This window comes from Spea bombifrons, chromosome 11 (genome assembly GCF_027358695.1).
Source record: "Spea bombifrons isolate aSpeBom1 chromosome 11, aSpeBom1.2.pri, whole genome shotgun sequence".
NCBI lineage: Eukaryota > Metazoa > Chordata > Amphibia > Anura > Pelobatidae > Spea > Spea bombifrons.
The window spans coordinates 18,331,172-18,357,977 of record NC_071097.1 but is presented as its reverse complement, the minus strand read 5'-3'; the positions used below and the strand labels follow the sequence as shown (position 1 = coordinate 18,357,977).

At 38.4% G+C, this 26,806-nt stretch overlaps 1 protein-coding gene across 1 annotated transcript; it reads right to left on the bottom strand.

The window, feature by feature from the left end:
- LOC128469226 (hexokinase-1) lies at positions 1 to 25,052 on the bottom strand. Its single transcript, XM_053451056.1, has 18 exons — positions 24,662 to 25,052; positions 15,831 to 15,993; positions 10,759 to 10,907; positions 8,669 to 8,788; positions 8,039 to 8,134; positions 7,824 to 7,923; positions 7,537 to 7,720; positions 6,756 to 6,911; positions 6,395 to 6,628; positions 5,718 to 6,022; positions 5,087 to 5,235; positions 4,620 to 4,739; positions 3,343 to 3,438; positions 2,891 to 2,990; positions 2,283 to 2,466; positions 1,657 to 1,812; positions 720 to 953; positions 1 to 503 (listed from the first exon to the last, which is right to left on the bottom strand). The coding sequence occupies exons 1-18, from the start codon at positions 24,722 to 24,724 to the stop codon at positions 359 to 361; spliced, it is 2,754 nt and encodes a 917-aa protein (XP_053307031.1). The 5' UTR covers positions 24,725 to 25,052; the 3' UTR covers positions 1 to 358.
- Positions 25,053 to 26,806: the final 1,754 nt, after the last annotated feature.

Below are 26,806 nucleotides of genomic sequence, written 5' to 3'. Positions count from 1 at the left end.
CGATGTATGGCTTGGTGGGAGCTAATTTTCGAGTTAACAATGAACTACAATGCTGATAAAATTAAATATGACCTTCTACGTGTTTCTGATCAAACTGATACATAAGGTATAAAACAACAGAATAAATTATAAACAAATACTGATGACCTTTGAAGGTGTTGTGTTAGCTGGGGATTGGTGAGGACAGCAGTCCAGTAACAGTATTATACCGGAGCTGACACTTCCCGTGTGTCTGTCCAGCTTCCCTGTTTGCTTTCCTATGGACAGAGTAGCCATCAGCCTTTTTACCGTTACTGCTTGAAATGAAAGTGCTGAAAAAAGGCAGGAAAAAAAATAAAAGAGTGAAGATGTTCAGGGTTTAGTTTGGTTCAGCATCACGGAGTCTGCAGCCCACAGCGGTGATAAGAGCCGCTCCTTTCCCACTGCCATCTTCTGAGAGGAGAAACGACACGTTGCATTTTGGGGCAAGGTCGGTAACGGTTTGGTGCATGATCCTGGAGAAGCTGTGAAGAGAAGATTATTTGTAAATAACTGGTATAGAGTTGTACCGTGTTAGCCATAGAAAGAGAGAATTATCTAAGCCACTTCTTCAGTATAATATGCCTCAAGAAGAAGACCTAGATAGTCTTAAAAAGTCTAGTTTTTGGATGGGTCATTGAACTGAGCCCAATGTCTTTAAGGTGTATATATTATCAAAAGGAAAATCATTCGGTACTTACTGTGGATGTAATTTGTACAGAGTTCCATCTACTCCAACTGTGACATCCAAATGATCTAAACCTCTGTTCTCTCGTATCTTATCCACAACGGCGGCCATTCCTGCACCACACAACTGAGCTGCCCTCCTTGATACAACTCCGCAGACCTCCTTTACAATTATACTGTCATCGCAGGTGCTGTTCAGACCAAGTTGCTGAAGGATTGCCCTTACTTGAAGCAAAGCTAATCTGTCACTGTAAAACAAAGCATCACATGCGTGAACTCCAAAGGTCCCAATACTCTTGTCAAATTTATAAAATATAAAATCTAATACCATTTTTCTAATGTAAAGCAAACTCTGTATTTATTTTACCAAGAACTTTTGGTTGGCTACAATTCATCATTTAAAAAAATACGCTATTACCACTGTGAGCCAGATGTGTATCTTATTTAGACTGAATAAGAGGGGATATTTTGATCTATCCAGTAACAAGCTGGAATACAACACAGAGCTATCAGATTTTTCTGTTTTTTTTCCCACAATTTCTTATCTGTATTATTCTGCAATGTTTTTTCTCTAATGACCAAGTCTGTAGGTAGATACGGTAGGCTAGATGAATACATGGTTATATCTAAAAATGTTTTACAGAGCGATTACATGTTAAAAAATAACTTTTGCATCGCTGAAAGAACTTATTATTTATTTCCTGCTTGAATTTACAGAGAATTGGGTATTGTTGTTGGCGGTCATCTCAGCCAATTAGCTGAGACTGGATGCTGACCACGATATTTTCTTTCACTAATCCTGCAATGAGGAACTCTTGGCTTAAAGCCGTAGAACGGATCTAGCTAAAACCCCTTCAATGGATCTAAAGCTCGGGTAACTCACCCCAGGAACACAACAGTAACATAATATTTAACATGACATTAAAAGATCCAAAACAAATGACTACGTACCTCTCAATTTGTGAAAGGAATTTGGTCTCAAAGATTCCTCTAGTTTTTAATGCCTCTGAAATCTGGCCTCTGAACAAAAATCCTCGTTTTGTGAAGTCCATTAAAATGTTACGAACAATTTCACCCAGATACATTCCACTGATCATTTTCTCATATCTGCAGACAAAGACGGAATAGATGAGACGAGAACGGGATACAAATTGAGGGTAAAGGATTAATAATCATGAGACATGGGTTAAAGACACAGCCTGCTTTTAGCAATGGACTTAAAAACCTTTAGAGGTCACGCATATGGAACCAAATATTGATGAAGGAGCAACATTTTTGCTCTATGATTTTGAACAATTAAAATGTGTAAAATATACTGACTGCTTTTGTCTTTTATACTTAAATCACCAGTCAATGATACATTAGGTATTTGAGTGCAAGACAACTCCAATTCTTTTTACAAGACGATAAATGATTACAATTAATCAATTATTAATTCATTAATTAATGATTTCTATGATGTTGCTGATGATGTTATGTTTTGATTTTAAGCAGGGACATTGACCGGATGCCTGGAATTACGGATCGGAGGTCCCATAAAAAGGGGCAAGAATGTGCTCTTGGTTTCGTTTAGATACCTTTGTTTTCCTGAATTTAATGACAATTCATCAACAGCCTTGTCATAAACCGTGCGAATATCATCCAAACATCCGTTGTCACCAAATGCCCCCCATTCCATATTGACACACATTCTTCCTTGATCTCCTTCCACCATTTCTATGTTCTTGGTCTCCTCCATGTAGCACGCGTTGCTGCCAGTGCCTACAGGGAAACACAACATTAACCGCTGCTGTAATAAAGCAGTATAATGGCACGCGGTTCCATTGAGTGCATTGGTAGACACAGTACAAGTAAACAAATACATTAGGATTTATGGGACTCAAGTTGGAGGTAATTCCTGCCATTAACTCAAGGGCTATAAATTAGTGCACTGTTTTCAAGATGATTGATGGGATTTTCAAAGAAAACTACAATTTACTGGTCGTAGGAAAGCTCTCATTTAAGGATACATCTCATTGTCTATTCAAATGTGTTTGTGTTGAAATGAAACTGAGTACAATGCATACAACACTAAAAAAATACTTATTTTTGTAAATAAATGTATAAATTCTTCCAGCTGTCCAGTTAGTACCCAGAATACGTGGCAGTAACTTGTTGAGTGTGAAATTATAAAGTGTTCACTTACCCACAATAAGGCCAATTTCACAGTTTGGATCTTCATAGGCGCATGTCATCATTGTTCCGACAGTGTCATTCACTATAGCAACTACATCCAGATCAAATTCCTTAAAAAGTTATTATTAAATGTTATTAACTTCCGATCATTTAAATTTTCGGTTTAAAAAAAAAATAGGAGATGTGAACTTGATTTCATTAAAAGGTGATGGATAAAAAGTCTTCGAGCTGAATTTTTCAACCTTAATAGCAAAAAAACACGACACCGACACAAATCAAGACCTAAGAGCTGAAATGTTTTTATCTTTTGTGCTTCTATCTGATTCAAGATCTTAGTAAAATCTACACTTGTGCTATAGAGTACTAGCAGGTTCTGTAGCCCTATTGCAATAGGGGAGAGTGGAAATTAACAATAACATCAAAACTAACAATATCATATTATATATTGTTTCAAGATCTTACCTCTCGCCTTTTAATTCCCTCTCGTAGAAGATTTACCACGTCTTCTCCCTCGCAATCTGTAGCCTTGAAGCCTTTGGTCCAGGTTAGCAGGATACCCTGCATACAGAAAGCAACTTTAGGGTGAGCTCATTTAAGGGTAACAATAGTGGAAGTCCTCCTAAATTTTTAGCTACCAGCAGCTAGTGATTTTAGTTTTAGGTATCGCTATGATATTTTAAGGATACATGGGGATACATAGGGATATACGGACAAAAGTATTGAGGACATATCAAGACATTTTGGACACAGCTAATCTTTCAACTTTGTAGGAACAGTTTGGAGAAGACCCTTTTCTATTCCAGCATGACTGTGCCCCAGAGCACAATGTAAGGTCCACAGAGACATGGTTGGATGAGTTTAGCGGGGAAGAACTTGACCGGCCGCACAGAGCCCTGACCACAACCCCATCCAACACCTTTGGGGTGAACTGGAATGGAGATTGTGAGCCAGGCCTTCTCGTCCAACACCAGTGCCTGACCTCACAAATGCTCTACTGGATAAACGTGCAAAAACTCCCACAGAAACACTCCAAAATCTTGCTGAAAGCCTTCCCAGAAGAGTAGAATGTGTTATAACGGCAAGGGGGGAGTAACTACATATTAATGTCTATGTATTTAGAATACAATGTCATAAAAGTCACAATGTCATGAAAGTACAATGCCATTACACCCTGTTGGTGTAATGATCAGGTGTCCCAATACTTTTGTCCATATAGCGTATTTCTTTTAGTAGTTATCGGCTTATAGCATAAACAGAGTGCATGTGGGAAACATCTAAAGTATCTTGTCCTGGATTCACCACTTTTCTCATCACCCCACTCTTCTTGGACTTCAAGAATCAATCTGCTTTCATCAAAGGAGGAGGTCAATCAGTTGTGATTAATAAAGAACTAAAAATAGGACTTTTTATGGAACAGATAATCTATTACCAAAATTGTATGGAACGTATCCTGTTGTACATAGTCTTACATTGTTTACTAAGCCATTTTTTTCATGCAAAACTGATGTACAGAGCTTCTGAATGGCTGACAATCTGCGTGGAACCAAACTAGCTTTTTGTTTCACAGTGTCTTAAGGAGACCTCTTAACTATTTCATTGCTGGAACGACAGCTCGGAGTTTAGTACATCCAGTGCAATTATTCCACGGATTCAATTCCATTCCTATGTGAACAGGCATCATCACGCTGAACCCTTTCAGAAACTACAGACGCCACTAAGCAGAGTATGTCGGTACTTACGGCATCCAGGCTGGTCTGCTTGCAGGGGAATGAGAAGGTGAATCCCAGGGGAAGCCGTGCTCCTTTAATGCCCATATAATCCAGGAAATCAGATATACAGTGAACAATGTGATCGAAAAGCTAAAAAAACAAACAAATTAATGATGCAGGTAAAGTATAAAAATAGAAATGAACATAGAATTAAACAAGTTGACTGTGTAACTGTTTACTTTCATGCCTGAGGGTTGCAGATCTTATCTGCTCTGTCTTCTCAATGACCCCCTAAAGGCATTGCCTTTATAAAACCTGCGATAGTAAACATCCCGCAGAGTTATAAAACTGGACAAAACTGTCCCAGGATAGAACCCTCTGGCTATTCTTACTTGGAGATCAGAAAGCTCATTGTAACATGCATGATTATATCAGACATGACACTTTTTATGTTACTATATCTTGCTGTAATATAAAAACATTAATAAATACATTACCTCTTCCCCTGTCCCCTGCATAACATCTACAGGGATGGCATAGATTTTATTATGCATCTCCACCATCCTTCTTTTACCGCTTCGAATCTTGACAAGCAAAACTCGAAAGTTTGTTCCTCCCAGGTCCAAAGCCAAGAAGTCCCCGTTTTCTGAAATAATAAATGAAGCACAGATGAGTGTTATACATGACTGCAATAAACGTACACAACCTTTTAATATTGATTTGACTGCTCATTCATTACACATGCCCATTTTTTTCCAACTTAACTTGTTGTAGAAGTTATTACTTAAAGGCCATTTTATTCTACTTGTGTTCTACTGATGAATTAATACTTTATTTTTACATACTACATATGTTTTCAAATGTTTTAATGTACATATTGATTAGATTTGACAATGATTCGGATATAACTTCTCTACTCTACAAATACTGAGATATAAGAGATACGATAATGAAATATATAGGCTTATTAAACTTGAAGCTGTTATTAAGAGCTTTGATGGCTTTTCATGCATCATTAAAAGGCTTAAACTGTAAGTCAAATCTTTAAAATGATTTATCATTAATTCCCACAAAGACATTTTGATTGTGTAATTTAACAGCGATAATAATAATAATAATAATATCTACCTGTGCCATCTGGCGTGCTCCGAACAAACGTAGGTAACATTTTAACTTTGGCAATTTCATGGGTCTTTTTCTTAAGTCCACTCTCAATTTCAATTCTCATCCTCCTCTTCACCTCGAGCAGCTGTTCATGGGTCAGACTGAACTCTTCCAACGTCTCATCGATCTGCCTGCGCTGCTCGGCCAGCCTATACGCCACAGCCGTCACCATGGCGGCCCCCTTCCCGCTACCGCTCTCGGACAGTAGAAACCTCACATCCGAATCGGGAACCAAACGTCTTACCGTCTTATGCAAGCGTCTGGCATACCTGAGAAAAAAAGAAATAAGTAAAAAAATTATTCAAAAACATCAGTGGTACTCTCCATGGCATCAAAACCAAGTATATTTAAAATTATTAGTTCTTTCATGTATATAATGTGTCCAAAGCATAACTATGACCTACCAATGGCAGGGAAGCATTGCAGATACCCCTTACTTTTCTGTTAATTTATACCCAATCCCCGACATCTATATTGTATACTTCCATAAATGATCTTAGGTTTTTTTACTAATCCATGGTGACAATTTTAGTCTCCTATAGTCTTCTGACAATTTCCTAAAACGTTCTATACCACCAGAGATTTCTTCCTTACTTGGTCATCTTTGACATTATGAGTTATACAATAACAGGATTTCTTACTGTGGGTGCATCTTGTATAGAGATCCATCAACCCCCACAGTTGTACGCAGCCTGGGGACCCCTTTATTGTCTCGTAGACGAGCCAGAATTCCTCCTAAGGTAGCCGCGATCAGATTAGCTGATCGGAAAGAGACAATTGTACACACATGTTGCACCGCTACACAGTCTTCATGGGACGGTTCCACCCCAAGTCTGGTCAATATTTCTTTGGCTTTGCTTAGACCTTCTTTACTCCTGGAATAAAACATATTAGCAATATTATTACTGGTACCAAAGAATGCCCAAACCCATCCCAGAAATAATTCACTAATACCGTAAAGTTAACAGCTATAATCGTCATTTGTGTTGAAAAATCACTTACTTTTCAATGGCAGATACATGTTTAGTCTCAAATTTCCCTCTGGTAAGGAGTTCTGGGGTGATCCTGCCTTCAAACAGAAGTCCCTCTTTGCCCATTTTTACCAAGATGAGTCTGACAAGTTCCCCCATGTACATGCCGCTCACCATCTTCTCAAAGCTAACCAGAGAAAACATTGATCAAGTTACACAACGTTTGAACAAAATGAAAATAATTGAATACAAAATGCACAAAACAGTCAGTATCTAGACAAATGTTACACTGTTTTTTTTTTTACTTAGTCTTAGTATTACTCATTAGGACACATCTTGTTTAGGATGGGATAAGAGATAATCTGGCATGGGCAGATGGAGGGTCAGCTACTGCTGAAAACTCAGGTACCATCAAAAGTGCTTCATCGATTTAAATGAAGTGACAGCCTAAGAAATTGCCTGTATTAGAACGGCTGAAATTAGCAGTGACATCAGAATAGTGTATGCGGGCCACACAATGACGTGTCATCCCACACAAGGAGAAATGTGCATGGGTTTAAGTGTCAAATTAGAGTCTGTTGCACAGCTTGCTTGTCTACTAAGCTTGGTAATGTCCATCTAAAGCTCTCAATCCTTCTGTGTCATGTAGCACATGTTGAGTATCTGATATGGCGCAGAAAATACTTCCCTATGATGGGTTAGGAGTGTGATGGTGCACCGTTGGCCTCTGTTCTGAGCAACTGAATGACTTTTCTGTTTATGGTACCTACATGACATATGTGTAAGGCAACAATAAAAATGACAATACTTACAGCTGTTTTCCTGGATTCAGTGATCCTCTGTCAATCTCTCTATCAAACTCTGTCCTAATATCCTCCAAGGACCCATCATCACCAAAAGCTCCCCACTCTGTGTTTATGCACATACGCCCCTCATCCCCTTCAACTAAATCCATGTGTCTCAATTCTTCCATGTAGCAGGCATTTGTTCCAGTTCCTTAGAAGAAAAGTCACCGTAAGTTCAATATCATTTAAAACCTAAAAAATATCACTATTCATATATATATACCAAAAGTGCATAGACTAACATGTCACATTACCTATGATAATGCCAACTTCGCAGCGCTGGTCATCAAACCCACAAGTCATCATTGTTCCAACAGTGTCATTCACAACAGCCATTATATCCGCATCATAGTCCTAGACAAACCAAAGTTGGATAATAGCATTATAAAAAGGTTACACAATTCTGATTATCTGTAAGGCAAAAGCAAACAAGAGAACACTAACATTTCTTAAACTGAGAATTACTTACCCCTCGTTTTTTGATGGCCTTGTTTAGCAATTTGACAACGTCCATCCCTTCCACTCCGCTGGCTTTAAATCTTTTGGTCCAGGTTAACAAAATACCCTGAATTACGCAAATACAAACTTCAGATTAATCTAAATATATAAAGAAGCGGACAGAATATTTGACACAGTTATACAAAAAGCAAAGTAATAGTGTGTTATAGATATAGATACTGTAGATATTTTGTTTCAACTTTGAAGCCAATAACTCATAATTCCATGGACTCCTGTGTTATTTAATCTAAATCATTTTAACATAAATAAAGAAAAATGAATCCAATTGACTTCCTTAAAACGTGAAGAACAACTTAACCCGAAAGGAAGCAATACATTAGGAAGAAAGGGATAAATAATAAACAGGTTAAGATAGCTGATCCCATGGTAAAGATATAAAATGCACTTCTAATACACAAACTGATTTAAGAATCAGAACCAGGACTGTTATATTAAATGCACAGGAGGCAGTAGGTTTCCATCCTCAGCAACTCTTCCAATTCAGCCCATATACCTTGTGTAAACATTGGCTTGATTCATTAGAATTAGACTGGAAACTTAACAGGCAGGAACAGGTTAACGGGTATTTTTAATAACTTACCTCATCTAATTTGGATTGCGAACAAGGGAAGGAAAAGGTAAATCCAACCGGTAGCTTTTTATCTTTGATCTGTTTCTTTTCCATGAAGTCTCCAAGACATTCAGCAACATGATCAAAGAGCTGTTTAATGGCAAGTAAACATGTTAATGGTTAAAATGATACTCTCAGCAGACACAAAATACTAATTCTTTTATACATGTCTCATAGATAAAAACAGGGATTTTCTTGTTCTATCCACCACAGACCAAAGGTTAACATCCAACTGTAAATTAATATATTTGGGTTGATAGAAATTATAGTTCCAGCAGCTCTTAGACAAGCTACCTGCTGTCAATTGGAAATGCGTATTTCCCAGAGGCTGAACAGTCCCTTCATTTAAAACACTGATATACAGCGGCAGCCCCCTTTACTTCTATACACATAAGGGTTAAGTCACAAAAGAACAGGTCGTGTGACCAAACTAACAAAAATAATTAACCCCAAATTCAGAAAAGCCAACTATTGTTGAAGAAACTCACTGTGGTGCTTTTGCTAAATCTGCCCCCGGAAAGTTGCGTTGATATATGTGAAACTTGTGGCAACTCCATAGCTACAAGTTTCCTGCAAACTGGGCTTGTGAGCTCAGTCACAAATCAACGGGGACTGAACCTGCAACAATGGTCTGGCTGCAGTAGATGCTCAACACGTGGTGAATCCACCAAGCATTCTCTCCTCCAAGTTAATGATGAGTTCCTTTGAGTTATCCTAAATTTAGCTACTGATAAAACATGACAGTGGGGATTTCCTCTGATGGACCAGAACATATAACTTGAAGATCACTTGTTTCGATAGTAATGAAGATTGTTAAGAAGCCTTTAGTTTGTATCTACAGTGATAATGTAGATAAAAATCTCCTATTACAACTAAAACCTGCATATGCACAAGAAGGATAATCTTTGTGCATACATAGTTTTACAGACGCGTGAGCTTTAGGTACATTCGCTTTTGAATGAATCTGACTGGCCCCAAACCACCTCAAACATACAGCCAAAGTCATAAGAACTATCTACAGCATAGAGAAGAACAAAGAGTCCTAGAAGTGATGGTTTGGCCCCCACAAAGCCCTGATCTCAACATGATTGAGTCTGCCCAGCTTTACATGAAGAGAGAGAAGCAACTGAGGCTAGTTCCTCAAGATGTTGGAATCTGCTGAGTTGTTGAAGGCAAAGGGTGGCCCCACCAAATATTTATTTGATTATTTCACACCTGCCTAAACATTTGCAATCTGATGAACACTTTTAGGGCTAAATGTGGCAATAGAAATATCATTAATTTATTTGCCAAAGGGGCCACATATAACTTTAAATGGACCTTTCAGCTATCATATGTATATGTATGTAAGTGTGTATGATGGTTGGAATGTCTCTTTAAATGTCATGTGAAATAAAACGTATTATTGTGTGGTTAAATCTAAAGAGGGATACGAATAAAATGGTAGCCTAGAGTTTATTAGCTTGGAATGTTAGAGAGCTTCTGTAAATATGGGGAAATGAGAACTTGTTCTTTCTGCTGGCGGAAATGTTATCTTCTTGAGCAAACAGAGCAGTGTCCACAAGAACATCCTATTTACTATTCTTGTAGGCCATATGTCGCCTTTGACATGCTACAGTCTAAAAGTTGCAGGTGTTGCTACAATTGCCCTTTTCTTAAACTCTTTAGTTTGCTGGTCAGTTGTGTCCTCCCCTGGGTCTGTCAATCGATGAGAAAGCCATCGTCCACCCAATATGTCCACCTCTCCTAGGTCTGTGACATCTGTTATTTGGTGGGCAAGCCCTCATTCAACTGATCTGTCCACCTCCCTTGGGTCTGCCAACTGGCAGGCAAGTCTTAATTCTGCAGCTCTGTACAATGGTATAATTCTGCTGTTAGCATCACCCTTGTTGTAATGAGATCACATACTGTTCATCTAAATAGTAAATACTGTACAGTAGTTCTGAAATCCCATTGGCAATAAATAAGAAATAGATACATATATACAGTATGATAATCAGTACAATTAACACGTTTGTGAAATTAAATGTTAAAAATATTTCTACAAAGTGTATAATTACCCTTGTGCCGCTTCCATGGATAATGTCCTCGGGTGTGTCGTAAATCTCGCTCTCCATCTGAACCGTCTGCTTCTTCTCGTGGGACACCTTCACCCGCAGAATGCGAAAATGGGATCCACCCAGATCCAGTGCGATGAAATCTCCCTTTTCTGTTAAATAAACAATATTTGTTGTAGAAAAATGACAACACTTGGTGGATAACAAGTGGTTCCAACTGTGATCAAGTTAGGTTTCTGCAGCAGGATGTGATACTTATAAACGGGTGTTATTACTTAGGTGGCATCCATAGATTAATCGTGTCTATACCATAGATTGTGATTGGCCAATCCATAGCTTCTAATAACAAAGATGGCGGCCGTAACGGATGATCTACAGAGATCCAGAACCTGTGAAGTTAACATATTGTCCTTGATTTATAAAGGCAATTCTGATGCAAAGTGCTAAACCTAAATGCTCAACAGAAAGCAAATAAGGCTTCTGCTAATTGCTCCGTATTAAGCACTTATTAAAAGAAATGCTGCATTTTTTGCTTTGATAAATACGGCCCATGGCATTTTATTTAAATAAAATAAGTCCAGGAGATTGGCACGTGGCATCGGAATTCTTCAATAATGAAGCTTTAGGAGGATCCTGCTTGTTAACGTCAACTGCAGACATGTCCTGTATTCACAAAGCAAACACCGGAACAGATGTTCTGTCTGTAAGCATGATTGCCTCCGTAGATGCACTCCTAACGCCAAAAGTAAACATTCAAACATCACTTAATTCCACTGAGGTACAGGGCAACAAATCCACGGCTTCAAGTATAATGTGATTTAACACTACAATCAGGCAATTAAACAGAGGTTCATTATTAATGTCTGGCAGAGAGCTGACACGCGCTTCATGCCGCTCCTGTGTATGTGTCACGGATTTACCAGATACATTATGTGAACGTAATACAAAAACCGTCACCCTATTTTCATTAACGCGGATTAAATGGGACATTTCTCAGAAATGTATTAAAAGTCGTCCTGATCTGGTAGATGTCTTGCAGTCGCCATAGCAACCAACTGAATGATACTGCAAATTTGTCCGCTTGATACTTGGCACCAGAGCTTCTCTTTATATATAACATCTACATTGTGTTGTTTTTTTTATTTAATGTTTTCATGTTTCCGATGTTGGTAGCTAATTTATGGGTGTATTCGCTATACCAGGAGTTTTTATGCGCCTCCTCATTTTGTTAGCACGTTGTATTTTTAACCAGCCGGTGTCTCAGCTGTCGTTGCAGACTGCCTAATTATAGAATGAGAAACCAGAGAGTAGAAATACCTCGTCTCTAAATGCCACGCCGACCTGGGTATAATATCCATTTAGCTCCAGCGTAACATGCGTATACACAAACACTGCTGGAATATGCCCACCATATGGACATATCACTATATCATTTAGAATATAACCTATCAGTTAAAAAAATATTCAATAGCATATTGACTACGGAAATATTCCAAATGTGGGGATACCCAGTAAAAGGGTATCTGCGGAGCCCGTGTTATAATAAGGTCTTATAGACTTGAGTTTCTCGGTTCCTCCAAGTAGTGCAGTGTTTCTGATCCATAATAAAGCTCTTTAATTACCGTAACGCGACTTTATAGCAGGAAAATGGGCAGACTTCATCGGTTAGATGGTTCTTATCAAATTCGATGTTTTTGTGTTTAATCAGCACCAGTCAGAGAGGCAGGCGCTGGCTGATCCACCTGCGCTGCTCTGATGAGATTGTGCTGCAAACACACTAACAAACTGCTTGTACAAGCAGTGTCTACCTAGGTTGTGCTGCAGTTTGTCCTCAGTTACTTGTGTGTTGTGTAGAACAACGTTAACTCCTTAATGACAAAGCCAGTACATGTACGGGCTCAAAATGCATTGTTTTCAATGGGTTTAGGGACCGCCCAATGTCCTTAACGGGTCAATAAATGCAATTTGTTTGTATGCAAAGTTACTGCCTAGAGATCCGTCATCTTACTATCTGGGGAAATTGTGTCCCTTGGTCTGATTCTGTTCACGCTAACACATTTAAAGGCTCTAGACATAGTGTTCCCATCGGCAATGTGAAAACACAACAACCAATCCATCTCCGAACAGAGAGGGGCAATTTAATAAACCCAGCTGGCAAATCGTCTCCCCTTCTGTGAAAGTTTACACCAGTCTTAATCCCTGACTTTTCCAGTATAAAGGCTAACCTCAATACACCCACATTAAACAGACGGGCCAAGTATGTCTCGATCCGTCTGTTAAAGGGACAGTGGCAGTATCTGCATTATATCACAGCAGCCATTTTTGCAATGTTTACCCAGACATCTGTCTGGAAATGGGAACCTTTTTAGAGACAGTCGCATGATAAGAGAGGCAGAGACGGGGAAGATAGAGTGATAACGAGAAACACAGGACACAAGACAAATAATGCAACACAAAACAAAAGCCATAGAAAAGTTGACAGACAGGCATAGAAAGTTAATGCACGTTGGCAACGGGATTCCCCAACATTTACAACTCTACAGACTCAAGACAAATGCTGATGCTTCTAGGGTGGCCACATCGGCCATTTTCCCAGGACATCTATACATTTTGCTGACTGGCACATGTAATGTGCTGTTCAGTAGCGTTTGGGAGCGTTCCTATATCTGGGAACATTCTGGGTTTGGCTCTGAGTCTCTTGGTAATGTTCTGCATCCCTGGGTCTCGGGGTCACTTTCTTCTTTCTCTAGTCAATGAAGAGACATTTGGCTATGCCCCCCCATAATATTAGCTGACCACTTAAGATGATCCTGGAATACCCCTCCCCCCCTCTGTCTCCAACAAAGCCCCTACCCTAGAGGAGCGAGAGCTGCTGGGGAGATCCCAAGTATCTTGTGAGTTTATACATCACACACAGTACAGGGCAGCAATTTCTATGTGCTGATTAGCATCACGTGAAATGTATTCGTCTCATGGTCTCTGAAAAAACAGCTGGTCTGGTTACCTTACATTAAAAAGCAGAGCTTTATACTGGATGCATTGTTTTGCTAAATCAAAATTTACCAACATATGGGCAGTCTTTGGCATATTTTTGGGTAACCAACCTATTAACACGGCAAGGACCCTTCTTCTTAGTTTATCAGCTGTTTTTTAAACATGCTATATTGTCGCCGCAGCCACCGTTGCTGCAGATGGCACTCTCTAGTATACAAATCACATTTCGGATGTATTGGCAAGAATCCATTCTTCACAAAGAGCCATATGTGACGACCATTCATACAGCTACGCGGCTGTGATTATTTAAAGCATTTAGCACCACGGAGTGGTATTGCCTTCAAGTGCTGAGAGGTGCGCATCCCATTAGAGGGTTTTATTGGGCGAGGTACTGGACCGGGGGTTTTGGGACAGCTTGGGGAAGTCCTAGCGCTAACATATTGTAATTGTTCTGATCTATTGTGTGTGTGCCCGTACGGGAGCTCCGCCCTCCCCTTTTCTTGTATTTTTATAATGCAATAGTTAATCTGTTATGATTTTAACTTTCTGTTGTATTCATCTACATTACGATGTTTCAAATGTCTTTTATTGCACCACCATTTATAATCACTTTGTTATAATGCCGTTATAACTATTTGAAAGCACACAATTGATGTCGTAATGCACATATGCTGTCAAAATTCACCAACATTGCACAGACTCTTTTCTAAGGAACTTCCTTATTAGCACTATACGTAACAGTCTAAAGTTTGGATACACGCAGTTATCATGTACACAATTTAGAGAAAAAAATTCTATTTAAAATAAAATTAATTTTTAGGGAAAAAAGTATTGTATTTTTTGTAATACCGGGTACTTTGTATGTGGCAAAATGTACGTCTAGTTTTATTTTGTTAAATCTGTTTATCCTGAAAAAATCCCAGGAAACAGGCAATATTCCATGATATATCACAGACACAACGGATCAAGAGCAAACTTCTAGGTTTCTTAAGAATTCCTTTTAAATAAATAAAAAAACAATAGTATAAACTTTTGTGATTTAACTTGATATTGTGCCAATCCAGATTTATTTGGATAAATTTTGCACAGGAAATGTTTGATACTAAAGGCACAATGAAGAAAAGATCCAATAAAACAAATCTCACTGTGATTACCGCGATTCGTTACCGGTTCACAGGACCTTTCTATAGTCTGCTTATGTGTGAACACGGAAAGTGGGTCATTCAAACAAAGAATTAGGTCATTACGTTTTACTTCCGCTTATAATCACATGGTCAATGGCAGGAATCTGGCAGGTTACGGTCACTAAATTCCACAAGGAGATCCACGTACTTCCTTTTCAGACATGGTTCTCGTATCCTATTTTGGGGAAGTTTGCTGCTCTTTGCAGATTTAATAACTTTGACCATCGACAGGAAAAGAAAAATGCAAACCAGTAACACATTTGTTGATTATATTGTGAACTCCCTGGACTGTGTTTTGGTAATGCTCATGACCAGAAAAAACCCCACAAATGGGATGTCTCGTTGACTACATGATGTTTATGTTTAGTTAGATTTATTTGTTGAAAATATTTTAGCGTTACATTAAAAAGTGATCATGGCTGGAACAGAATGATCACAGGTTTAAAAAGATAGACATCATTATTATGTGTTTAAAAGAAAAAATGTCCCAGGAGAGTTGTCCTCCAAAAGCAAGGAAACACAGCTCTGAAGGCATATTCCTAGATGGTCAAGATCCACTCCCTATAACAGGACAATTACTCCAAATAATTAAGCACATAAGGCGTTAGTAATAACATGCCCTATGTATGAGTTGCTAAATATATGTCTTCAGTAATAATTTGTGGATTATATATTAGAGGAAGGTCTCTTATTGTGTTTTTTATGGAGGAATTATACCTTCAGGGCTCCATTTGCAACTTGACCTTTGAAGGTAACCGTGGAGATTTATATTGAACTAACCATGATTTCTCAACAACATTACTAACTGAGGCTCAAAGGATGAGGAGAAGAAGAGCCTCTATGGTCCTAAAATCTTATGAAACATAAAACAAGCCATTAATTCTAGAGTACACTAACCTGTTCCATCAGGGATTGATCTTACAAATGTTGGCAGCATCTTGACAATTGCTGTTGGGTTTGTGTCTCTAGAGAGTCCATTCTCCATCTCTTTTTTGAATCTGGACATGATGTCCAGTAATGTTTCGTCTGATAGCCGCATGGCATACAGGTACTTGTCAATCTGGAAGCAAACATATTTAAAATTGTGAAGCTAATATATTTTAGTTCTACAAATCCCATAATTCTTATTTGACAATAAAGTACAATTAACCAAAAGACTTATAGATTTCTTTACTATGGGCAGAACACCAAAACAGAACAATTAGACAAATGGGACAATCTTTCATTAGGTTTACTTCACCATAAGTGCTTCTGGCCATGGTGGTTCTGGGGTAAACCCTGGAGATCTGAGGTCAAGGAACTCGAGAAAGGAAAGGTAACTTCCATTGTTATTTTACTTACTCTTTACCAAATTAGGCAATTTTAGTTCCGATATGAATCTTTACAAAATCTTGTAATGAATCTACACTAAAGGTTAAAGGAGCTCTTTAGGGACGAAGCCCGATTCACGATAAACAAGCGTCCAAGTATTACTCAACAGAACAGGTGACTCCTCTAATCCCGGAGACTCTGTTGCCATTTATAGCCATTCATCTGAATGATGAGAGCTGACAGATAATAGAAGACGTTACTAGAAAACTTTGTGATAAGCCACACACAGTCTAACACAGGTCTTCACAGGATAACGGATGACAAACATTATGCACATAATTACTAACAACAAATTATCTTTAAGATCATTTTAGATTTCATGGAGGAACAATCAAATATTAACGTAGTAAATGCTAAAAATAATTGAATTCTATCGAATCTCCCACGGACGTTAATACTTCATCAGTCAAATACTCTGCACTGTTTCAATTATCCAGTATCATCAACATCCCACACATGGTTCATCTGATAAGCAGACCATTTTTTATTATTATTATTTATTGTTTGATATAGCGCCATCAAATTCCGTAGCGCTGTACAATGGGTAGACAGGACACAACAAGTAGTATGTAACATAACAAATTGACTTACAGAGACAACAGGTAAGGAGGGCTCTGCTCAAACGAGCTTACAGTCTAGAGGTAACATAGAAACAGAAAGTGACGGCAGATAAGAGCCAGAAGGCCCATCCAGTCTGCCCAACCTCTGAGTACTCTCCTTTAGTACTTGCCCTTATCCTATATCTAGCTTGGCATTATGCCTATCCCATGCTTGCTTAAATGACTTTACTGTATTAACATCTACCACTTCCACTGGGAGGCTATTCCATGCGTCCACTACCCTTTCCGTAAAGTAATATTTTCTGATGTTACCATTAAACCTTTGCCCCTCTAGTTTATGCTTGTGTCCCCTTGTTGCGGTTTTATTTCTTCTTTTAAATAAACTTTCTTCCTTTACTTTGTTGATTCCCTTTAAGTATTTAAATGTTTCTATCATATCCCCCCTGTCCCGTCTTTTTTCCAGGCTATATAGGTTAAGATCCTTTAACCTGTCCTGGTAAGGTTTATTTTGTAATCCATAAACCATTTTAGTAGCCCTTCTCCAACATATCTATATCCTTCTGGAGGTATTTTGATCATAGTGAACTATGTGACTGCTATGGTTTGTTCAACCCAAAATAATAGCTATTTCGCATTAGGAGATCTCACAACAGCTGAACGAGAACTTTATTAGACCATCAGCTAGCGCATCCTTGACTCCAATTCAAGTGAGGATTTCTCTGCAAATTTGATAGCCTGCAGGTGAAAGAATGCTTCTATGAACATATCAGAATATTTAAACTTTTACCAACTGAAGATATTATGTTCATGAATGGATCTTGTCTGTATCTCCATCTGGAATGTTGTAAACCCTGCAGGACCTAGCACGAATGAAAGGTCCTAAATATCCTAATTGCCTAAAAATTGTAGATACATGCTTCAAAAATTGTTACGGAACCACTGTAAGAACTCCACTGAGTGATCCCAAACTATATTGAAAGTTTTCTGATCAGCCTGAGGATGATGATGACATGTGAGAAGTTGGGTCCGGATGGTGAACTTTAGATACTCTAGTGTCCGGCAGAGAGGTGGTTGTGAAATCCTTGTCTACTCCTTATATCTTATTACAGTTAATGTAGGTTTGACGAGCACTGCCTTCCATGTGCTTTTACACACACTTACTTAAAAAGATCTAAACTAAAAAACTATTCAACTACGCTCATCTAGGCCTAGTGCTAGGCCTTAATATCCATTGCCACTAATGTCGAAGATATTTTAAAAAGTGCTAAATACACAAAGGAACATCCATTACCAATTCCATCGTGTATTCTGTTTATCCATGTCCTGCACACGATACTTTAAACCTTTACCTCATTTAATTTTACTGTTGGTATCAAATAGTAATTTCGAAACATTTTGCAATACATTTTACAGCAACTGGCGCATTAATTCGAGTGCCACTACTACTATGTTAATTCATTTAAAAAGTCCTAAACCTTTTTAAAGCAATTTGAAAGGGATATTGGAGCAAGCCTGAGTTTGGGGAAATATCCAACTTCTCTAGGATTATTAGCTAGCTTGTTACTGTCAATTCAGATAATAAATAAACATAATGTTTTTGTATACTAATATTTCAATAGGTTACGTGTATCTAGATTTCCACCATTTTGAACACCAGATCCATGTCTGCCTGCCAATTATTAGGTAATATGATACAGGCTCTGTTGCATCAAGCGCAAAACAATCATTAGAGTAAAGGCAGGAATGTGGAAAAACTGGAAACAGAATCTTGCTGGTAGCAACAAAGTTACTGCATGTAGGAAAGGGAACGGTACTAAAAAAGGCCTGAGCGTACTCCGTAACGTACACAATAAACGATAGTAAACGCTAAAGCAGCCAATGGAATCATCTATAACACACACGATCGGTCACTAATCTCTATTATACATTTAATTTCCTTATCCCAGGCTTGTGGTCATCTGTCTTGATTCTCTGCGAATTCATAATTTACATTATGGAACCTGCACTGGATCTGTCTATAACCCGCAGAATAATCTATACTGGAATCATTAACTTCACTAATTAAAAAGGACCAGTAGGCTTCTCCAGCACACAAAAAAGAACCGAGCTGCTTCCAAATAATGTATAGATTCACTAGAGACATGGCTTTTGAGAAACACCCATACGGTAATCTTTACGTTGGCAGGTTGGCTCTTCATAATGCATATCGAAGTCATTTAAATACTCAACTCACTCGCAAACTCCCTGTTTGGTAAATACATCTTTTATTCACGTTACCCATGTTATAAAATAAACCTAAGGTTTATGCCCAATAACACTTGGCTCCTGACAAAGCATATTAATATATTTAAGCCCAGAAACTATGCAATAGAAGTATACCAGTCACTATTTTGATTTTACATGCCCTTACGAAAAAATTACTGCAGTTTTTCTGAAGTAATACTGCAGTTTTTTGGACATGAAAACACTGCGATACTGCACTTTTACTGCAGTATTACTGCACATTTACTGCAGTTTTACTGCATTTGTACTTCACTGTACTGCAGTTTTACTGCAGTTTTTTTTGTACGTAAGTACAAATGCAATAAAGCTGCAGTACATTGAAGTACAACTGTAGGTTTGCAATATATAAAAAAGTGCAGTAAATGTGCAGTAATACTGCAGTACAGTGAAGTACAAATGCAGTAAAACTGCAGTAAATGTGCAGTAAAAGTGCAATATTGCAGTTTTTTCATGTCCAAAAAACTGCAGTATTACTTCAGAAAAACTGCAGTAATTTTTTGTAAGGGTGATTATTGCATCATAAATATTTGCCAGATATGTCAGTTCTCTTTAATAGTAATAATTAATTAAGCCTCCTTCATGTTATCTGTATCCAGCCACTAAGTACTAAATGGAGATGCATTACGAGGAGCAAAATGATAAACCAAAAAACCATAGGAGAACACGTTTTACTTCCATAACCCCACTGTGCAACCCAATAGTTCATCAAAAATTACAAAGTAATGGCACGTAAAGGGAAGAGCCCAGGGAATCTTTTGGGCATTAAATATATTATTGTACGCAGCAATGCTTTTTCTCATTTAAAAAATGAATTGTATTTCATGTTCCAATAAGTTCCTTAAACTGCAAAACTACTGGCTACTGTAGGCAGTCAAGATATTGTGGTTGAGGTCTTCTTTTCAAACACCACACAACAAACTCTTTATGGCAATGGTAATAAAGTCCCATGCCACCCGTTCCATGGAATTCTATGGGTGATTAAGACTGAGATATTCTACTGTTTATCCGTTGTTCCATTGGGGAACTCTCCAATGTGTTTTCTTTATGAAAAAAAACTATGCTCTTAACAATGAATATACAGAGACAATCCTATATTGATTAGGGGTATACGCAAGAGTTTCTAACAGGAGGTCTGCTCCTCTTGTGCATTTGATCTCTGTGGCAACCATGCTCTGAGGTTTGTTCAACAAACACTCTTAACAGATCATTTGTGAGATGGGAGAAGGAAAGAACTGTGCGTTAATTAATAGCAACATAATAACTCTTGCTATGGAGTGAAACAAGGGTCTCTCACTGGAGGTAATCTAGCGGATTATGGGCAAGGCTCCTTCTGACCGTAGACCATGTAGGACCCCATCTCAGTCCACCTCCCTATATCCTACCCTTTCCATCCCTCTAGCTTTTCCCCAAAAACCACACAATCTTCTTTTTAATAGAATGGCCACAGTTTTATTCAGAACGGTTCAAAGTACACGAAACATTAATGAATTAACCCATTAGATCCAACGTTGCTACCTACAGGGAGACTGCTGACCATGCAACGGTACCCTCCATTATGACCAAATGGCTGCTCCTTTTAAGCATCAGACCAACCAGTTATAACCATAACACATTTACTATTAACCTCAATTACCAATACTTAATCCATTAATTAAGGTTGCAGCCGGGCTCCCTGTACAACTCCATCAACATCCGCAACATGCCTTACCTACCAAAACTTAAGGAGGGCAGAAACATGCTTCTAAAATGGGGTAGAACTTTGTTTTTTTCCGTTCTATTTAACCCTAGCTATGTCACCCTTATCACTATTACTCCCAGGTGAACTTTTAACCTCTCGCCCTTCCAGCCTCACTTTTTCACCCCAATATATTTTAATATTCTAGGAATTTCTAATTTATAACCTTCCTAACTTTACCGCTGTCACTTTTGACCCCATACTCCTCGGCTTCATTTGCTCCCCCTCCCTGTAATGTAACCCTTGCACTCATTTCTGCTTTTTGGGGTTTTCTTCCAGCTCATCAAGTCTGCCCATTTTTTTCCTGCCATGTGGAAAACAACATAACGTCTCCATACCTACCTCCCAACGGAAGCGGGCGGTAGAGTGTCAACGCATGCGCAATATACATTCTCCAGTGTCCCAGAGGGACCTTGTGAATCATGAAATTCAATGGAGAAAAGGACTTCATTAGATAAATAGGACTTCATTACTGTAAAAAGCTTGATCTTCTGTTTGAGCAGAGGGACCCAAAATATGACTGTGCAAAATTATATTTTTTTATTTAGTGGGTCGTTAAAAACCAAAAAAACCTTATAAAACCATGAATAGTCATCCATTTTGTAGGTGGTAAGACACAGAAGCTAATCCGTTCAACATTCCATTGGTTGCTATGGGGATAAGGCAACTTTCTATACTTGGCAGCACAATCACTTTTTTTTATACATAACTGCAATTTCTATTCCATATGACATACACCAACTGTTCTTAACATGTACATGTGTGTAAATAACCAGAATGGGAATGTGAGATAAGAACTTTACGATACAAGCCGCACGGACCCTCCCCGATTCTAAGTTATGCTTGTCCAGGGCTGCATGAACAGCTCAGAACACGAAAGTCACAATTTTCTGCCGAGTTAAACTGAACTCCCCTGCGTTTAAAACATCAATTATTTACAACACTATCAAGATACGAGGAAATATAAAAAAAATAGTGTCTTACTTAACAAAAAGTCATTTACATCTGTAGTGGAATATACGTTATATGGTAAACATCACAGAATAATCAAAAACAGTGCTAAACCCCAAAAAAGTACATTATGCTAATTTTAAAATATTATATGTCAGTAACAGGATGGAACTATGCCTCTAAACCTGTGGAAATCGTGGTGTATTTCAATTCTGCAACACACATACACCGAGCCAACATATGATGTCATATCCTGGCGCTGAGCATGGTGGACTGTGTCCGCAGGAGTAAGTGGTAGACGATGACCGGGGTCCTGTCTTGGGTCTGGCCCAGGTATCGCACCCAGCCAAGATACGCCTGTGTGCCTGAAGCCGTTGAACTGGCATGCCACTGTACTCAAGCTCAAAATATTTCTTCATAAATAGTAAACTTAATAAATAGCAATAAATAAATAAAAGTAATAAACTTCACCCATACAACAAACGAAAAAATGGACAACTATCAAGTGAGTGTAGAAACAGAATTTACAAGAAGAGACGTTATTTTTGGTGGTTTTGGCCTTGTCTTATTTAGATTAGCCTTTTTCCCCACAAATAAAATAAAAAGACGTTCAGCACGATAGAATATATATATATAATTTATTTGAATTTTTGCTCCTGGATAATGTCCTTCTGGTTTTAGGCTGTTACAGCCACCAGGGCTACACTTTCTCTGTGGATGTCATTGACACGGTAAAGGTCAATTATAACATCACGCTGAGTTAAACACCTTTTTGTAAAAAAGTAAATCTATCTGACTGATATGTACTAAAAAAATATCTCGTCTTTTCACCCTATGCATTAAAACTGAATAACGAAGGAATTCACTAATATTCAATTTTTCTATTCTAGACGTAAAGATGATCAGTTAACTGGTCAAACTTATCAAAAAAACAATACTAAGTAAAGTTTTATGAATTGGGTCCTGGAAAACCTTACAAACTGGCTAAAGGAATAAAAGGACACTCGGTGAAATGGTCAGGATGAGAAAGCATATGTGATATATGCTAGTTAAGCTCGCCCTCTTAATAATTGGTGATGCTAATGTTATATGCCCTCTACTGCTTGATAACCATGCTTTATTTTAATAATAAATACTTATTATTAGTATCCAGCTTCTTGGTCAAATAATGATATACTTGAAATGTCATGATATCAATAAAATACTGTGCCAGTCTGATATCTAATACATTATTATTTTTTTCAATATTATTTCAATATTATCAGTATTTTTGTGTCCAATTTTAATTTGGCGCATTTACATATTCCACCTCCATCTTCAAACAGCCAACTGTATATGTCATAGTGGAATGGTAAAGCCAAGTCATATATATATATGTTACACGGTAATATTGGTTAGCAAACAACAGACAACATCGAAAAGTGTTCCAAACCTCTATTGAGGTATTTAAGACGCGGAGGATATATCTCTATTTATTCAAGAGGTCTGACCCCCCCCCATGTAATAACCAGAACATTAGCTTAGAGGTCAAATGGTTCAAGGTCTTCGCATTCTAGATGCTGTTAACTCACCAAAGGGAGGATGAGTAGGGAACGGTTTAATAATGCTGAGTGATTCTGAATGGGCAGGTGTGATGCTGAGGGGCAGGTGTGATGCTGAATGAGCAAGGACCCCTACAACCACTGAAATGCGGTGGGGGGGCAGGTCCTAGGGGCCCGGAGAGGCTGGGGTTCCCATCATTTTATGCTAGGCCTCTGGCATCAGCAACACACAAGGGAAACCCACAGACCTCCACAGCAAGGTGTGTCCCTGCACATCAATCAGGTATTCTGTATGCAGGAAGGATTCGCAGGACATGACCAGAGATACAAGCAGCTGCCATGGAGAATGCCCCAGAACAAGTGTTAATAATAAATTCAAATATAAATATTATTTTGCAACAAAATAACTATAAACGATTATAAATAACCCACATATGCAGAATGTACACATACATAAAATAATGATACTTTAGCCTGTGGCGCTGTAGGAAGAACGATTTATTATCATATAACGATTTTTTCTGCTTCCCTAAACATGGATATATGGATAGATACAGATTGACTAATAACTATGTTATCTCTCTGTGATATGTGTATGTACTCACACAGTTATATATATGTCTGCTATGTACACACACATATATATATATGTTCTTCTACATTACAATCTACATTATCGGATTAAATCGATAAATGAAATATAGGATCTGTCAACTACAAATGCTTAAGGCAGAGCTGGAAGAAGGGCGATTCGTTCACACAGTGTCCGGGGTTACGGTAACTCCACGTCTTAGAGCTTCTGTATCGGAAACGTATTTGTTTGGGGAGCCATTTGCACAGAAGGTAACCTTCTCGTTTAACCGTTTGAGCGCTGGAAGGGTGTGCCAAGCTAGGCATTGCCCGGTAGATCAAAGCGTTTAAGGCGATCGAAAGCCTATACATATATCAATCTATATCTCTATATACCGGTATATATAGAGTATGTGTGTACAGAGACACATGTGTTCGCTGCACCGCCTGTTTATATGATGCGTGAGGTATTGTTAAAGGCCTGCACCGAGTCTCACAGGCGGAATGTCATCCGCATCCTGTTCTCAAGGACACTGCCGGCTGTGCTTCGCTTCATCTACTATTCTTACGAGGGTGATCAGACATCTGTATTTTCTGCGATAACCGATCTGAATAGATCACTCGCGTAAATAACTATACATATGTACTATAAAAAAGTGTATATATATACATATATAGCATGCAGCTTGCCGTACCCTCACAGGGCTCCGCACTCACCTTTTTGATCTGATCATCTTTCAGCTCGGTGAAGTAGTAGGCGAGGAGCTGGGCAGCTATCATTGCGGAGACTGACTGCAGCCAATACCAGTGATGTGATAACGCTGACCCGGCTATGAGCAGAGAACTCCGTTAATGCAGACGGCTGTGCCTTCCGTACGTCCTACAAACGAGAAGATGCAGAAGGGCTTTTTTCTGCATGGGGCGATGACATGGTTAAATCCAGCCCCCTTCTCGGCTGCGGATTGGCTGATCTGTGAGAGATCTGCGAGCGGAATTCTTCATCGGTAGGGGGCTGTGCGAGATCTTAATGTTTAGTAATAGCGGGGAGGGGTCCGGGGATAGCGATGTACGAACATGGAGAATGGGTACGCTCTATATCATACTCCTGATGAAGCCGGGAGGTGCTAATGTATGCCAGGAAACACGAGATGCTAGCCAAGGGGTGGTGGACGGGAGCTTAAGGACTGGAGGAAGGGGCTGTACGTGACCCTGCTTCTGGGGAGGAAGGGGGTGGCTTTAATCGGTCTACTAAATATATAATTATAGCACGTTTATCACGTACTGCATGCAGCTATGGAGCCTCGTGATGCCCGCAGACCCATCATCACCTCCTGCAACACCAACCCAGAGAGAACGGATAACCAGCCAATCAACGGGCTCATATAACTAGATATACTACATATATATATAGTATATATGTTCTACACAGTATATATTTACACAATATATATTATATCATATACATATATAAATGTGTAGTATATATAGATATATATATACTATATATATATATATGTAGTGTGTATATATATATATATGTTATATATATAGTATATATTATATAATTTATATATATACGCACAAATATATTATATATAATGTATATATATAGATATAATGTACCATATATATATATATATATATAAATATATATATAATGTATATGAATACCAAATTGTATCCCATTATTGTTATACATAGGTGATTTATTCTGTATAAATACACAGCTATAGTCATGCTTATAAGTTTGAGCTTTTTTTTTGTCTTTTTTCAGACAAATTATTACATGTATCTATGTGTGTGTTTATGATATGTGATATGCATTATATTATGTATGATATATTTACACAATGTTTTATTGCATCGTTTTAGTTAGACAATAATGCGATGTGGAAGTTGTGTTGTACAGCACTTATTTAAGGAAATTCCTGAGGCATTGCTAAGGCTGGGATATACAAAAGTGGAGAGTCATGGTGACGTACGACAGCCTGTGGCGAGACGGCAGCCCTTCCCCCGCCCATCAATTTTGGTCACCAACACAATAGCCCCAGGTGTATTTACTCTGAAGCCATTATGCGGAGTCTGGTTCCAGTCCTGCTGTCTCTAGAAATCCAAAAAAGAAACAATGACACAAAATAACTATTCCGTAATTTGACTTTTTCTAGCCACACTTTATAGTCAATGGCATAACACAAAATCCTTCGGCTCGAAGCAATATTGAATCATAAATCCTGTGGGCATATTATGGAGCAAATAAATGAAATCATATTTTAACAAACACCTTGTGTACCAGTGGCTCCCTTGTATCGGAGAGGTAAGCAAGGGCAGGTGGAAGGTGGGATCTATATACAGTATCTCACAAAAATGAGTACACCCCTCACATTTTTGTAAATATTTTATTATATCTTTTCATGTGACAACACTGAAGAAATGACACCATGCTACAATGTAAAGTAGTGAGTGTGCAGCCTGTATAACACACAGCCATTAATGTCTAACACCTTGGCAACAAAAGTGCCAAGTAAGTGTGTGTGTGTGTGAGCATAGATGTGTAATTTTGTGTAAGAGCATAGATGTATAGGTGTTTGTGTGTAAGAATATATATATATAAGCGTTTATGTGTGAGCATGGATGTGTAAGTGGGGTGAGATGGAGTGTGTGTTAGTGAGTATGAGTGAGTATGTGTAATTTGTATAAGTGTGTTTACGTATATGTGCCAGAGTGTATGCTGGAAGGGGGCAAGGGGCAAAGAAGGCACAGACCAGCTGTTGAAGTTGGGGGCCCCTGGGGCTCTGTGTTTTCTAGTTGCTCCCCTGTTGTGTATGCATGGCAATATTACATATATCAATAACAATACATTAA

Bases quoted from the DNA above. Each gene is read 5' to 3' on its own strand.
- LOC128469226 (XM_053451056.1), bottom strand. From the start codon at position 24,724: ATGATAGCTGCCCAGCTCCTCGCCTACTACTTCACCGAGCTGAAAGAT. The intron at 7,721-7,823 runs GTAATGTGACAT...TTTTCTTCTAAG, and splicing joins CGAAGTTGGCATTATCATAG to GAACTGGAACAAATGCCTGC. The intron at 6,023-6,394 runs GTAAGAAATCCT...TTTTTTTCTCAG, and splicing joins CTATACAAGATGCACCCACA to GTATGCCAGACGCTTGCATA.